The following is a 14,884-nucleotide window of genomic DNA, read 5'->3' as shown; positions in this document are numbered from 1 at the left end:
GTTCTGTGTTAGGAAAAACTTCAGAAGAGAAGGATTTAGGGGTCGTGATTTCTGACAGTCTCAAAATGGGTGAGCAGTGCAGTCCAGCAGTAGGGAAAGCAGGTAGAATGCTTGGCTGCATAGCTAGAGGTATAACAAGCAGGAAGAGGGAGATTGTGATCCCGCTGTGTAGAGCACTGGTGAGACCCCATTTGGAATACTATGTTCAGTTCTGGAGACCTCACCTACAAAAAGATATTGACAAAATTGAACGGGTCCAAAGACGGGCTACAAGAATGGTGGAAGGTCTTAAGCATAAAGCGTATCAGGAAAGACTTAATGAACTCAATCTGTATAGTCTGGAGGACAGAAGGAAAAGGGGGGACATGATCGAAACATTTAAATATGTTAAAGGGTTAAATAAGGCTCAGGAGGGAAGTGTTTTTAATAGGAAAGTGAACACAAGAACAAGGGGACACAATCTGAAGTTAGTTGGGGGAAAGATCAAAAGCAACGTGAGAAAATATTATTTTACTGAAAGAGTAGTAGATGCTTGGAACAAACTTCCAGCAGACGTGGTTGGTAAATCCACAGTAACTGAATTTAAACATGCCTGGGATAAACATATATCCATCCTAAGATAAAATACAGGAACTAGTATAAGGGCAGACGAGATGGACCAGGAGGTCTTTATCTGCCATCAATCTTCTATGTTTCTATCGGTGATCCCTAGGTGTAGTCCTGGACTTACAGTGGTTTACTTAGTGGCCCTTTGGAGTTAAAACACAGAACTGCAGCAGGAGGCCTGTAGCAGTTTTTCAGTATTTTGAGACTGGGGGCAGCATCCCCCAGGGTCACAGTTCAGGCTCTTGGCCACTGACTCCTCTTAATGACGGTCACTATGTTCTTGGGATTCCCCTGGTGTGCTCTCCGGTGGGGGGGAGCCAGATTCGCTTAACGACCGGCTTTAGGAACCGCTGCGGTAGTCCACTTAACCACCGTGGCAAGGCAGGCTGTGAGACGGGGATGAAACTTCAAGTGTTCGCTTAGCGACAAAAACGTTGGGCTCGGTTGTGGTCGTAAGCTGAGGACTTCCTCGGGATGTCCCACCGAGCTGGAGGTTTATTTAATAAACTTTATTGGCACGAGGCACGAAGTCCCTATTGGGTGCCGAAGGGGCACCAGGCTGGGCCCCCTGGAGCTGCATCCCAGCACCCTCGGCCACTCTCCCCTTTTAGTGGGGGTCCCACAACATCAGCAGAGATGGGGATGGGGCTTAGCTGGAGGCCAGAGGGCTGCTATGTGGGTGTGGGTGGATGGATGTGTATGTTGGACTAGGTGACCTACAGGGTCCCTTTCGATCCTTAATCTGTGTGTGTGTGTATTTTTGCATATGTGTATACTGAGTCACTTCGAGAAGGGCGGCATAGAAGCCATACACACACGCATATACATACATACCAAATCACACATACAAATATGCGTATAACATACTTTTGCTGATAATAAAAAGGAAGGGAGACTAGTACAGATCTATTTCAAGCTATTTTTCTCATTAGCTAGCCATACCTTTACCAGGATTTGAACCTGGGGAGTCTGCTTGTAAGGGAGTAGCTTTTAACCTCTAGACCAGTGTCTCCCAACCTTGGCAACTTGAAGATATTTGAACTTCAACTCCCAGAATTCGCTGGCTGGGGAATTCTGGGAGTTGAAGTCCAGATATCTTCAAGTGGCCAAGGTTGGGAAACACTGCTTTAGACCACGGGTTTGCCACCCCAGCTTGTACCAGGGAAAAAAACACCTTATCTATATACTGTATATGTGTAGATTGTTGTGAGTTCCGGTTTTTTCCTGTGTAATATGTTGACATATCGGCGAAATCACATTCGCCATCATTAGGCTTCATGCTGCTTTGTATATTATTGTTATTAATTAGATTTGCATGCCGCCCTTCTCTGAGGACTTGGGGCGGCTAACAGCATATAATGCAACAATGCAGCACAACATCAAATCAAATTTAAAATTACAATCTAAGAATCCAATATTTAAAAACAATCATACCAGTTCAATCATACAACCTATATCTCATTTCATTGGCCGGGGGGCTGAGACCTAATGACCCCAAGCCTGGCATGAGCCTTAAGACTCTTATGGAAGGCAAAGGGGGTGGGGGGCATTGTGAATCTCCAGGGGGAGCTGATTCCAGAGGGCTGGGGCCCCCACAGAAAAGGCTCTTCCCCTAGGCCCCGCCAAGCGACATTGTCTAGTTGGCAGGACCTGGAGAAGGCCGACTGTGGCTGGGACTCATGCGGCAAAAGGAATTCTGGCCCGATGCCATGTAGGGCTTTGTAGGTCATAACTAACACTTTGAATTGTGTCTGGAAACCAACCAGCAACCAATACACTCAAAGCAGCAGGATACTCGAGCAAAATAGCTTGAAATAGATCTATACTAGTCTCCCTTTTCATTATTCACAGAAATGTGTTAGATACGTACACAAATCACACAGGCACAGGAGGCCCAGTGGGATCGAGGTAGGCCCCGAGATAGGCCAAGTCGGCCCTTCTGAGGCACGTGGACTTCAAACCCCAGAATCCCTGAGCGATCACGATGGGCCCCAGGAATCCTGGGAGTTGGAGTCCACGTGTCTTAGAAGGGCCTACTTGGCCTACCCCGATGGGCCTGAGTAGGCCCGGGGGTCCCAGAGATCGGAAGCCAGGGGAACGAGGCGTGGCTCTGCCCGCCGTGTACTGCGGAGGGCGTCTCCCCCTGTCTTTCTGTGCCACCCGTCCGATGCACAAAGCCCGGCCCGGAAGCTTCCGCCGCCACCGGTCGCGCCACGTGCGCCTTTGCCCGGGCCTCAAAGGCCCGCCTCCTGTCCTTCCGACGACCGCCATTGGCCAGCCCGAGTCTTGCGCAAGCGGGCTTAACGGACGCGCGTCCTGGCCAATGTGAACCCGGGGTTCTGCCTCCCTTGACGTCACCGCGGCCGCCTTTCCCCCAATCAGCGCCCGCCGGTGTGACGAGCGACGGCCGGGATCGCTCGCCCGAGGAAGCAAGAGGCGTCCGAGCCAATGGGAAGAGAAACCGGTCAGGGAGATAGCTGGGCGCCGGGCCAATGAAAGGAGCGGGGAGGCGGGGCGGTCCGCCTTGCCAGGGCCAATGGCCGGCGGGCCAGTGGGCGGAGCCCCGGCAGCGGTTATAAGGAGGCGCGAGGCGGGCGGGGCCAGGACCTTTTTCCACAGAATGTCTGCGAGTCAAGAGAGCCGGTGAGTGAGCCCCGAGGCCTCCTTCTTAGGCCGCGCCGCCCGCCTGACTTCATTCCTTCCCTCAACCGACCCTTCGCGGCCCGGCTTTAGCCATCCGGCCAATACTCCAGGTCCTCCGCACGCGGCCTTTCCGCAGGCCGTCTCTCTATATCACCCCTGCGGAGGCGTTGGTTTCTCCCTCGCGGCCCCCATGCTTGCGCGCGCGGCCTGCGGGCCAAACCATTTCTCTCTCCCGGGGGGGGTGTATTTTTTATTTTATTTTTTTTAAAAAACCGGCTATTCCGCGGCCTGGACCGCGGATAATCGCCAATCCTTTTTTTTCTCTTAAGTGCGGACGGTTTTTTTCCACCCCGAACCACGCTTGCCTTCTCGAGCGGGGAAAATGGGAAGCTATTCCCCTTTCTTCCTCTTGGTTTCGCCCAATCTCTCTTTATCCTTACCCCCCTTCCCCCCCCCCTTCTCGGACCTTGCTCCCCCCCATTTTCTCTACCCCAACATATCGCGGAAGAAAGGGGGCTAGGCGGGAGGGGCGGGCGCGTCCGCGTTCCCGGCCGCCCATTGTCCTGGCGCGGCGCATCCGGGAACTTTGCGGGGCCGCGTGACGTCAGCGAGGCGGAGGCGGGGCGAAGCGGCCTTAAAAGGAGAAGGCGGAAGCGCACGTGGGCGGGGGAGGCGCCTGGCCGGCGGGGCGGCGCACGCAGGTTCCCCACCCCCCTTTCCCAAATCTCTTGACTCTCCCCCCTCCCTCTCTTGCAGTTCCCGAGACAATGGACCCGACGGTATGGACCCCGACGGCGTCATCGAGGTGAGCATGGAGCCCCTCCCTTCCCTTTACGTAGAGACCTTGAAGGGGGGGCGGGGGGCAGAGAAATCCCTTTGCCCAGGCCTGGCATTCTTTTAATCCCTTCGAAAGGGTTTGGGGCAGTAGGGGACGTGAGGGGCGGGGGGAACTCCGGTTTTCAGGCGTGGTCGTAAGCCGAGGACTTCCTCAAGACGTCCAACTCATAGATGATACTTGCAGCTTAAGGGGGCCAGGAAGCCTGGCCAAAGCTCGAGAGTCCAGTTCGTTTGGGAAGCCTTGACCACTCTTGTGGTTCTAGTTTCTGTGAATGACTCACATACGCCTTGTTCCCTAAAATTGGGCTAATGGAGTCTAGTTTCACCCCACTTGCAGAGGTGTCAAGAAGCCCCCCCCCCCCCGCCCAACTTGCAAGTTGGTTTAATAGGAGAAGGGGACCCTTGGTTTCAACCCGCTTTAGAGTGACAGGAAGCCTGGCGCACTAATGGGGTTTAAGTTGCTGTGAATGAGACACACGTACCTTCTCCCCTAAAATTGGCCTTACGTGGTGGTCCCATTCCGATCTAGTTCCTGTGGAACATTCACACATATGCCTTGTCCCTTAAAATTGGAGCAAAGTGGGGTCCCATAGTTTCACCCCACTTGGGGGTGCCAGGAAGCCTGAGAAACTCATGGAGTTCTAGTTCCTGTGAGTGACACACACGCATGTGCCTTGTCCCCTGAAATTGGACTAATGGATGATCCCATACTTTCGCCCCATTTGGCCCAAACTGAAGGGTTGTAATCCCACTCCCAAAGGGTTGCTTGTTGTCTCCTTCCCCCCCCCCCCCACCCCATTTCAGCACACATAGCTTGTCCTCTACTTAGAATTGGTCTAATATTTGGGGAGGGTTCAGTTTCATCCAACTTGGGGTGGCAGGAAGCCTGGCTCAGGCCAAGGATTCTGCTGAAGGGGTTCCCACCCCAAGATAGGGAGCCCCCCCCCCAGGAATTGGTATAGTAGGAAAGCGGGGGGGCTGCATGATTTCACCCCCCTTGGAGGTGGCAAGAAGCTTGTCACGGATTGTTAGTTCCTGTGAAGGATTGTTTTCCACCTCTCCAAAGAATGGCCCCTCTCCCCCCTGATTAGGAATTGATGTAGCAGGGGTGGGGACCCATAGATTCACGCCACTTAGTGGGTGGCAGAAAGCCTGAGCCTATAGGCCCCAGGAGGCTTTGCACCCAGTTTTCTGCTTAGGAGTTGTAGTGGGGAGTTTGCAGGGGTGGAGAATAGGGGTTCCTGGGGTGTCGAGGCTGATCCTCTGTCCTTCCCGCAGAGCAACTGGAACGAGATTGTTGACAGCTTTGACGATATGAACCTGTCGGAGTCCCTCCTGCGAGGAATCTACGCTTATGGTTTCGAGAAGCCTTCTGCTATCCAACAGCGAGCCATTCTCCCTTGTATCAAGGGTGAGCCTAGATAAAGACCTCCGAGGATAAGCAGCTTGTAGGGCGCCCTTTGGCACTTGGGGACAATAGGTGTTGCCTAACAATACACATCCTGACCCAAGGATAGAAATACAAGCTTGATTATAGCCATAGCATTTAGACCTATACACAGCTTCCGTAGTGCTCTCGCAGCCCCCTCTAAGCAGTTCCCAGAGTTAGCCTTTTGCCCCCAACCATCTGGGTCCTCATTTGACAAACCCCCCCCCTCGGGAATACGGAAGGCTGAGCCAACCTGGAGCCAATGGGGGGATTTGAACTGCTGAACTACAGCTGGCAGTTAGCTGGAGTAGCTCTGCAGGGCTGCACTCTAGCTACTGTGCCACCCCGGCTCTTACCAATAAAAGAGAATATTTGTAGGTCGGGGTTCACACACGAAGGGGTCCTTGTTATGTGAGCTTGGTTGATTTTCTGGCAGACATTTCACAACCCAACTAGGGAACGTCATCAATGCCACCTAGTGTGAAATTTACAGGCTTTTTTCCACAAGGAAACCACAGCCCCTTCTAGCGCTGGTGGTGTTACTCATCTTCCTTTCTGCTCTGGGGTTTGAATCTGTCCTAAGGGCGGAAGAGAGGTTACGTTGCTCAGGGTTGAACTGAGAAGGGCCTCCGTTGTGCAGGCCCCAAGCAGAGTCACACTCATTGGGCTGGGTTTCTCTGCCCCCCCCATTCCCCCTGCTAATGGGCAAAGAGGCGCCTCTCCCAGTGGCTGCCCTCTTACATCTACCAGGGGGACAGGAACGACCCCCATTCATCCCAGGGCAGCGGGGCCCCTCTCAATGGCTGCTCACTGGTTCATGCTGGGGAGACAACGGAGACGAGAACCTTTGGGGCAATGTGGCTCTGAAAGGCCCAGCGGGGGTGGGGTGGGGGTGGCATGAGCTCTGAACAAACCCCCCCTCTTTCCTTCTTTTTCCTCCCCAGGCTACGATGTGATCGCCCAAGCCCAGTCTGGCACTGGGAAGACCGCCACCTTTGCCATCTCCATCCTGCAGCAGGTGGAGCTGGACCTGAAAGCCACCCAGGCCCTGGTGCTGGCCCCGACTAGGGAGCTGGCTCAGCAGGTGGGGCTCTCTCCTCCTTCACTGTTTCTTCCTCCCTCTATCCCTCTTTTCTCTTCCCTCCCTTCTTTCTCTTTCCTTCCTTCCCTTTTATTTTCCATCTCCCTGTGTCCTTTTGTCTCCTTCCTCCCTGCCCCTCTCTCTTCTTTTTCTTCCTCCCTCCTCCCCTTTCTTTGTCCTTCCCTCCCAGCCCCTTTCTCTTTCCCCCTTTCTCCTGTTCCTCCTTCCTTTCTCTGTGTCTTTCCCTCTTAGTTTCTCTCTCCGTTTCTCTGTTTTTCTTTCCTCCCTTTCGTTCTTTCTTGTTTGTCTTTCTTGACAAGTGTCTCTTTTTCTTTTATGGACACTGAGAACCTCTGCACCAAGACAAATTCCTCATGTGCCAAGTCACACCTGGCCAATAAAGAATCCTATTCTGTTCTCTCTGTTTCTCTTCTCTGCTGCTTCCTTCCTTTTCTTTCCTTCCCTTTTCCGCCTGCCCCCCTCTCTCATTCCTTGAATCATGCACAAATGCCCCCCTGCTAACTGGGCAAAGAGGCGGCTCTGCCCGTGGCGGCTTCTTACATCTGGCAGGGGGAGAGCAAGCGCCTTCCTCATTCATCCCAGCCCAGCGTCTCTCCCAGTGGCTGGTGGCTGGTTCATGCTGGGGAAACAGGTGAGGGGGCCACTCCCTCCCTCCCCTCCAATCCCTGAGGGCACTCTCACCCTCCTCTTCCTCTTCCTCCTGGCAGATCCAGAAGGTGGTCATGGCTCTCGGGGACTACATGGGGGCCTCCTGCCACGCCTGCATAGGGGGCACCAACGTCCGGGCCGAAGTTCAGAAGCTGCAGATGGAAGCGCCCCATATCATTGTGGGGACCCCCGGGCGCGTGTTCGACATGCTGAACAGAAGATACCTGTGTGAGTACACACTTGGCAGCTCCACTGAGTGCGCGCACACACACACACACACACAGCCATTGCCTTGGGCTGCACATTTTCCCAAGAAGACTTATTCTCATTCGTGAGAGGGTCTCACTTGCCTTCTGGGAAGGTTTGGCCTGGGGGTGGGGGGCAGGAAGGCTTGAAAGGGCATCCAGAGTGACCTTTGAATTTATTGGGACATTGGGGGGGAAGGGACTGTGAGTGACGGGAGGTAAAAGCGGAGGTTTGCGATGTTGGTGGCTGATTTTTTCAGCTCTGGCTGTGCACTATGGTGCAGGTAGTCCTTGAGTTAATGGCCACAATGGGGCTGAGTGTCCCTTCCCCCCTGGAAAAAAAGAGGATTTTTGGCTATAACTGAGGCATTTAAGTGAATTTTCTGCAGTTGATAAAGTCAGTGGTGAGCGCTAACTCCGGCCACGAAGGGTTAAATAAGTTGGATGGATGTGGGTGGTGGTGGTGGTGTTTTTTTTAACTTAATGGGGTTTTAAAAATCTTTAGATGTGTAATATTAAGATTTCTACACATTTTGTATTGTATTTGATCTGCCCCAAGTCTGTGGATAAGGGCAGGGTAGAGATCTAAATAAATAGTGACCCAAGTTAAGAGAACCTGACTTCCCCCAGAAGAGAGGGTCAGGTCACTCACACACTGGGGCTCTCCCTCATAAATACTTGGTGTCACTTGGTGTTCCAAGGGGTCATAAGTCAGGTCACTTTTTTCAGGGCTGTCATAGGTTCAAACAGTCAGTAAGCGAACAGGGCCCCCTGTAGTTCACTCGGCTCCCAGTGAAGCGCTTTCTTCCTCCACAAAGGGGCGGTGGGGGGGTCCCCACTGAAGAGGTTGACCCCACGGAGGGTCTGGGCCGCCCCCTCTCCTCCGCTGCTGTTCCGTGATGATTTCCCCATGCGTGTCATCTGACCCCCCTGTGCCCCGGTTTTCCCCCTCTGGCCTGCGTTCTGCTGGGCGGGGGAGAGGAATCCCCGGGTGGCCAGAGGGAAAGTGATCAGACCTGGATAACGTCCAGCTGAGACCAGCAGCTCTCCGGCCTCCTCCTCCCTCCCTTCCCTGCCAATCCGTTGCCTGAGCTTCTTCCCTCCCTTCTTTTCCACAGCACCCAAGTTCATCAAGATGTTTGTGCTGGACGAAGCCGATGAAATGTTGAGCCGAGGCTTCAAGGACCAGATTTATGACATATTCCAGAAGCTGAGTGGCAACACACAGGTGAGTGAGTCCGTGTCCGGAGAGGGTCACCCTGTGCCGTGCCGGTCCGGCCCTTCCCTTCCCCACAGGGGTTGGCTTCTTGGTGGCAACAACATTTAGACTTCGTAGTTCTTTACAGAATCAGCCTCTTGCCCCCAACAGTCTGGGTCCTCATTTGACCCACCTGGGAAGGACGGAAGGCTGAGTCGGCCCTGAGCGGTGGTGAGATTTGAACTGCTGAATTGCAGTTAGCGGAAGGAGCCTGCAGTGCTGCACTGTAACCACTGCACAGTACTGCAGGCTACGTCTGCAGATCAATCCTCACCAAATCCAGGGCTGGCTCGGCCTTCCCTCCTTCTGAGGGGGGGGGCCAATGAGGACCCAGACTGTTGGGGGGCAAAGGGGCTGACCCTTTGAAGCGGCACATGAGTCTAAAATGCTGTTGCTATAGCAGGTGTCGGCCAGGTTGGCTCTTCTGTGACATGTGGACTTCAACTCCCAGAATTCCTGAGCTGGCATGACTGGCCCACGAATCACAGAGGAGCCGACTTTGGTCCCCCCCCCTTCTAGAGCAGCCCCCTTCCAACCTCAGCAGCTTTAGAGCCCCCTTAGAGTCCCAGGATTCTCCAGCTGATGAGACGCATCCCAAGCAAAACTCCTGAGGTTGATGACAGAGTGGTGGGTCTTCCATTCTTCCCAGACGACAAACCCCCCAGGGCCCCTTTTGAGGGGTCTTTGCCAGCCCCAGTTCATGTTGCCAACCCAGCCCTAAGAGTTGGAGAGGGGGCACGAGAGGCTCAAGCAGGAGGCGGTGTGTAGAGCAGGGATTGGCTGCCTTTATGGACCTCAACTCCCAGTCTCAGACCTTTCTGGACTTTGGGAGCTGGAGACCTCTTGCTATAGGGTGAACGTGGGCAGCATTTTCAGAAGGCAGAGGGGGTGGGGGTTAAGGGGGTTCATGTAAAGCATGGAAGGAGCTAATGTCCCCCCCTTTTCCCCCCCCCCAGGTGGTCCTCCTGTCTGCCACCATGCCGATGGACGTGCTGGAGGTGACGAAGAAGTTCATGAGGGACCCCATCCGGATCCTGGTGAAGAAGGAAGAGCTGACCCTGGAGGGGATCCGGCAATTCTACATTAACGTGGAGAGAGAGGTGAGTGTGGGGGGCGATGGGGGGGCTTGATTGGCGTTGGGGGGGCAACCTCTTCGCATTGTGGTTATTTCAAGAGCTTCCGGCTGGGCTGCGCAAAAGCCACTTGAGCCAGACCTCTTCCCCCTTTGGGGAGGGGGAGTGCTGCAAAATTCTAGATTTGTTCAAAGGCCAAAGAAGAAAAATGCAGCCCCCTCCCCTAAAAACACACGCTGCCTTGGCCCTACTTGTGTGGAACGTCCATTGGGGCACCTTGATGCCCTCTTGACCTTTCCTTGGAGAGACGTTGCCTTCTGCTGCCTGGCAATTAAATTTGATAAATTACCTGCTGCACTGACGAGGTTCTTCCCCACTTGGGCCACGAGACGCCTGCCGGAGCTTCAGAAGAGCCACCAGGGGACCCCACAGCTACTCATTCTCTTCCCTCCACTCTCCCTCCCCAAGGAATGGAAGCTGGACACCCTCTGTGACCTCTACGAGACCTTGACCATCACCCAGGCGGTCATCTTCATCAACACCCGGAGGAAGGTGGACTGGCTGACGGAGAAGATGCACGCCCGGGACTTCACCGTCTCAGCCATGGTGGGTGGAGCACCAGGAAGGGGGGGAGGCCTGGAGAGAGCCGGGAGTAGTTTGGCCTTGCGCTGGCTGGCAACTCTGGCGAGGAGGGGAGTGACCTCCTTTGGGTCTCTTTGTTGCCCACCCAGCACGGGGACATGGACCAGAAGGAGCGTGACGTCATCATGCGAGAGTTCCGCTCCGGATCCAGCCGGGTCCTCATCACTACCGACTTGCTGGTAAGTGTCGGGGGGGGGCTTTCCCTCCTCCCCCCCCACCTCTCCCCCCCCAGACTCCCTCTCCGCCTGGCCGGTGTGGTGCCAATGGCGGATTGTAGATCCTGGGCAGAGGAACGGTGCGAAGGGGCTGCTCGACTCCACGGCTGGCCCCCCCTGAGGTTCCCGGTCACTATGTAGCAGCTCACAGGCAGAAACATAACTACACGTTTTTATCAGGAATCCTCCCCTTGTTTTGCCCTTTTCTTAACTTTCTTCCGCCCCTCTACTCTCCCTCCCACCCTCTTTAGCTTTTCTCGAGTGTCTCCCATCCAGACTTGTAGTTTTCTCATATATATATATATACAGTGATCCCCCGAGTTTCGCACTCTCGATCGTTGCTAATCGCTATATCGCGATTTTTCCACCCGGAAGTAAAAACACCATCTGCGCATGCGCGCCCCTTTTTTCTATGGCCACGCATGCGTAGATGGTGGGGTTTGCGTTCCCCGGGCAGATCAGCTGCTGGGCGGCTTCCCTGGGTCTTCCCCCTCTTGCTGGCGGGAGGGCGAGCGGCGGGCATCAGCGAGGAGCCGGGGTTTCCCCTTTGCGTGGGTGGCCAGTAAGACCCCAGCGCCGCTTCCCAGCTGAGTCCCGAAGCCAAACGCGGAAGTTCGCCTTTGCCGTCTGGCTTCAGGACTCAGCTGGGAAGCGGCGCAAGCGAACGGTGCGGGCGAGCGGTGGGTGCGCGGGCAGGCAGGCGGCGGACAAGCGGCGGGCAGACAAGACAAGCGGCGGGTGCGGCAGCAGCGAGGAGTTTGCGTGGGCGGCGGGGAAACCCCAATCTTTGGCTCCTCGCTGCTGCGGCGGAAGTAAAAACACCATCTGCGCATGCGCAGATGGTGTTTTTACTTCCGCACCGCTACTTCGCGAAAAACCGATCATCGTGAGGGGTCCTGGAACGGAACCCTCGCGATAATCGGGGGACCACTGTGTATATATATGTATATTATGTATGTATATGGGGAGACCCCAGACCCATCATGGAGACATCCAAGTCAAGAGAATCTAAGGGCTAACTGGGGAAGGGCCTGGGGAAGGGCCAGGGCTCCTGTTGAAAGCAGCCACCTCTTTTTCCCCCTGCAGGCCCGAGGCATTGACGTCCAGCAAGTTTCCCTGGTCATCAACTACGATCTCCCCACCAACCGCGAGAACTACATCCACCGGTCAGTGGAAGGTCTTGAGGAAGAGGGGGGTGGGCAGTGGAGGGAGGGGGTCGTGTCCCTGCCGTCCTTTCTACCTGCTCTCAACTGTCCTTTCCTATCCCCCCCACCCCACCCCCAGGATCGGCCGAGGTGGACGCTTTGGCAGGAAAGGCGTGGCCATCAACATGGTGACGGAAGAGGACAAGCGGACCCTGCGCGACATTGAGACTTTCTACAACACCTCCATCGAGGAGATGCCTCTCAACGTGGCCGACCTCATCTGAGCGGCCTTGGGGGGGAGAGGGGGGGCCTCTGTGCCACGACACCCCCTTCCCCGACCTTCCCGCTCTCTCCCCCTCCCGGAAAGTTAGAGGCACAGTATTCTCCCATTCCTGCCTTTTTTCGTTTCGTTCTGGTTTTCTAATTTTTTGGAGGGTTTTGTCGTTGTTGGTTTATTATTTTTTTCTATTGTTATTATTATTATTTTGGCCTTTTGAATAAATGTCACTTTTGGGGGGGAGTTGGATTTATTTTGTTTTGGAGGCAGAACCGGAAAATCTTTGTCGTGTTTTTCTCCAGGCGTTTGGCTGTGTCTTGTTCAACTTCTCCCCCCTCTCTTCCCCCCACGAGCCTTTGTGTCCTCGTTTTGTAGCGCCAACAGCCCCCCCCTTTCCGGTCCCCCCCCCCCGTTATATTGCAAGGCAGAGGTATCCTTTTTTTTTTAGTGTGTTGGGGTGGGGAGGGGCCCGATGGAGAGTTTTCAGAGGAGCTGGACCCTCTCCGGCTCGCTGCTGCTTTTTCCCCCCTGCCCGGCCCTTCCCCAGGAAATTTAAAAAAAGAAAAACTTAATTTTTTGTAGTTTTTTTTAAAAATTTAGGAACCTTTTGACAAAGAATCATGGTGCTAAAAAAACCGGAGAAACAAAAAGAAACTTGAGAATCAAAAACCTACCTCAACGGGTCATGGTTTTTTTTCGGTCTAAAATTCAAAACAACAACAAAAATGTTGCCAAGACGTATGAGATTTATTCCCCCCCCCCCTTCCTCTCTTTCGGAACGAGACTTTCCCCCCATCACGTTTTTTTAAAATAAAACCGAAAAAAAAATAACTTTTCATACAGCAAAAAAAAAGAGAAAAAAATCTGTGTTGCCACCTTTACCTTTCTTTTGTATAGCTATTATTTATTCAAAAGGAGACTTACAGTGACCAAAATAAACGTGATCTTGAGACAAAAACCAAAGGCTCCGTTTTCATTTGTTTTCCGTTTTTGAAACTGTCTTGGGTGCAAATAGTTTTCAGAAATGATCATCAAGGTGTCTACAGCAATGTCCATTACATCCATACTCATCATTATACTGGTATCTGATTATCCATTTAACAAACCTCCCTTCTTCATTGGTCCTCTTTCTACACTTCCACCTGTCTGTCTTTTGTCAGGTGACCATTGATAAAATAAGTTCCAAGTCAAAAAATGTCTGATTTCTTCTGTTCCTTTAATTGTGAGTGTTAATCTAGCCATTTCTACACAATCTTTTTTAAAATCACATTTTCAGTTGTAGGGAATCTCTTTGTTTTCCCTTGCTGTGCAAATGCAATTCTGGCTGCAGTCAATACATGGAAAACCAAACGTGTTTCACTTGCCTGGTAAAATGCCCAGAAAAAACATTTCTGGCTTTAGTTGCTTTATCATTTTCCCCCCCAACCATGTGTATATGTTTTTGTCCACATTTATTGGTTTTGGGCCTGTCCACATGATAATATAAACCCGATGTCTGATGGCATTTGCAACATTTAGCAGACATTAAAAACCTCAAAGGTGGAAGACGACATCTAGAAAATGTTTTTACCAATAATTTCTTTACATGCAGTTGAGATGGTTAGTGGGTGATTCCTATGCCCCAGTTCCTGCCATTTATCCAGTTCTATTTTATAACCATTTTTTTAGCCAGTTGCTTCTCTGCTTGTTTGGTTCCCATCCATGGCTGCTGCTGCCTTCAGTTGTTTTGGAGAACCTACAAAGAATGAGATCTTGATGTGGACAGAAAGACCTGATGCATTGAATAAATGCAGGTTTTGGAAAGGAACAACCATTTGAAAGAAAAAAGATTTGTGCAAATGTAATTTATACTATTATCATTTGTTTAATTCTATCTGCCTGTGGCTCCACTGTGCAGGGTGTTAGAATGGAAGAGGTTTAAAAACAGCTCTTTATTTGGCAACTGTTTACAACTCAGCAGTCCAGCTAATCAGCAGTTAGCATTTTATTTATTATTTTATTTATTATATTTCTCTGCCCCCCTTTTCCCTCCAGAATGGAGGACTTGACTGAGGCCTATGTGCTTCACTCTGAGAATGTAACACAAATAACATGGTCTACCAAAAATATTTTTTGTAATCATCAGAGTTGACCTTGTAGTTTTCTGAATCATTTATTGTTCTGATTTCAAGTTTTTCTGTAGCAGGTGTAGTTTCCATGGAGCAGCACCATTATTATAAGGTATAGGGAATACAGTACAGTATACTGGTGACATTAAGAAAAGATTAATTACCAAATACATTGAAAAAGTAGAAATAAAATAATAGCAAAAATGCTTCTATAGCAGAAACTTTATGTGATAAGAGCAAAAGTAAGAATATTTTTGGAAGCAGCACATCAAACTCCATAAAACATATTATCTTTGCTGGTGATTTTTTTTTTTTAAGTTGACCAGTGTAATTAGCAACAGTTTAAAAGAGAAAGAAAGAAGACTAATTCAAATACAAGGAAACTCTTGTCAGTTAAGCGGTACAGTGGTACTACAAAAACCATAGTGCAGGTATTACAAAGTCCATATTGTGTGGCCCACAAATGGGTGAGGTTCCAGCAGACAGCCTACCCAAACCCAAAACCTGCAGCCATTCTTCCTACGTTTTATTATATACTGTTAAATGAAATTTATTTGGTGGCCACAGGATCCTGCTGCAGTCAGCTCAAAACCATAACACAAGATTTTAAAAAGGAAGCTTAAACCAAATGAAAAATAAAATTTATTAAATGTAAT

At 51.8% G+C, this 14,884-nt stretch overlaps 2 protein-coding genes and 1 non-coding gene across 4 annotated transcripts in view; 2 read left to right on the top strand and 1 right to left on the bottom strand.

Moving 5' to 3' along the window:
- LOC139175949 (asialoglycoprotein receptor 1-like) overlaps positions 1-14,884 on the bottom strand; it is a 579,489-nt gene that overhangs the window by 90,595 nt on the left and 474,010 nt on the right. The gene's annotated exons all lie outside the window — the stretch shown is intronic.
- Positions 3,172-13,078, top strand: EIF4A1 (eukaryotic translation initiation factor 4A1). 2 transcript variants are annotated; one of them, XM_070726627.1, is made up of 11 exons: positions 3,172-3,249; positions 4,006-4,054; positions 5,365-5,497; positions 6,460-6,599; positions 7,325-7,493; positions 8,629-8,738; positions 9,725-9,868; positions 10,310-10,447; positions 10,573-10,662; positions 11,785-11,864; positions 11,983-13,078. In XM_070726627.1, exons 1-11 carry the CDS (start codon positions 3,227-3,229, stop codon positions 12,125-12,127), a joined length of 1,221 nt encoding a protein of 406 aa, XP_070582728.1. In that variant the 5' UTR covers positions 3,172-3,226; the 3' UTR covers positions 12,128-13,078. The 2 variants fall into 2 exon arrangements, with proteins under 2 accessions (XP_070582728.1, XP_070582730.1); XM_070726629.1 differs by lacking the exon at positions 5,365-5,497 and having other exon boundaries at positions 3,195-3,249.
- On the top strand, positions 8,402-8,535 carry LOC139155038 (small nucleolar RNA SNORD10). The gene has a single exon (XR_011557024.1). It is a non-coding gene; the product is annotated as a small nucleolar RNA SNORD10 (small nucleolar RNA).

The sequence above is a fragment of the Erythrolamprus reginae genome, chromosome Z, assembly GCF_031021105.1.
Source record: "Erythrolamprus reginae isolate rEryReg1 chromosome Z, rEryReg1.hap1, whole genome shotgun sequence".
Classification (NCBI taxonomy): Eukaryota; Metazoa; Chordata; class Lepidosauria; order Squamata; family Dipsadidae; genus Erythrolamprus; species Erythrolamprus reginae.
Note: the sequence above shows the minus strand (reverse complement) of the source record. Positions and strands in the feature narration are given on the sequence as shown.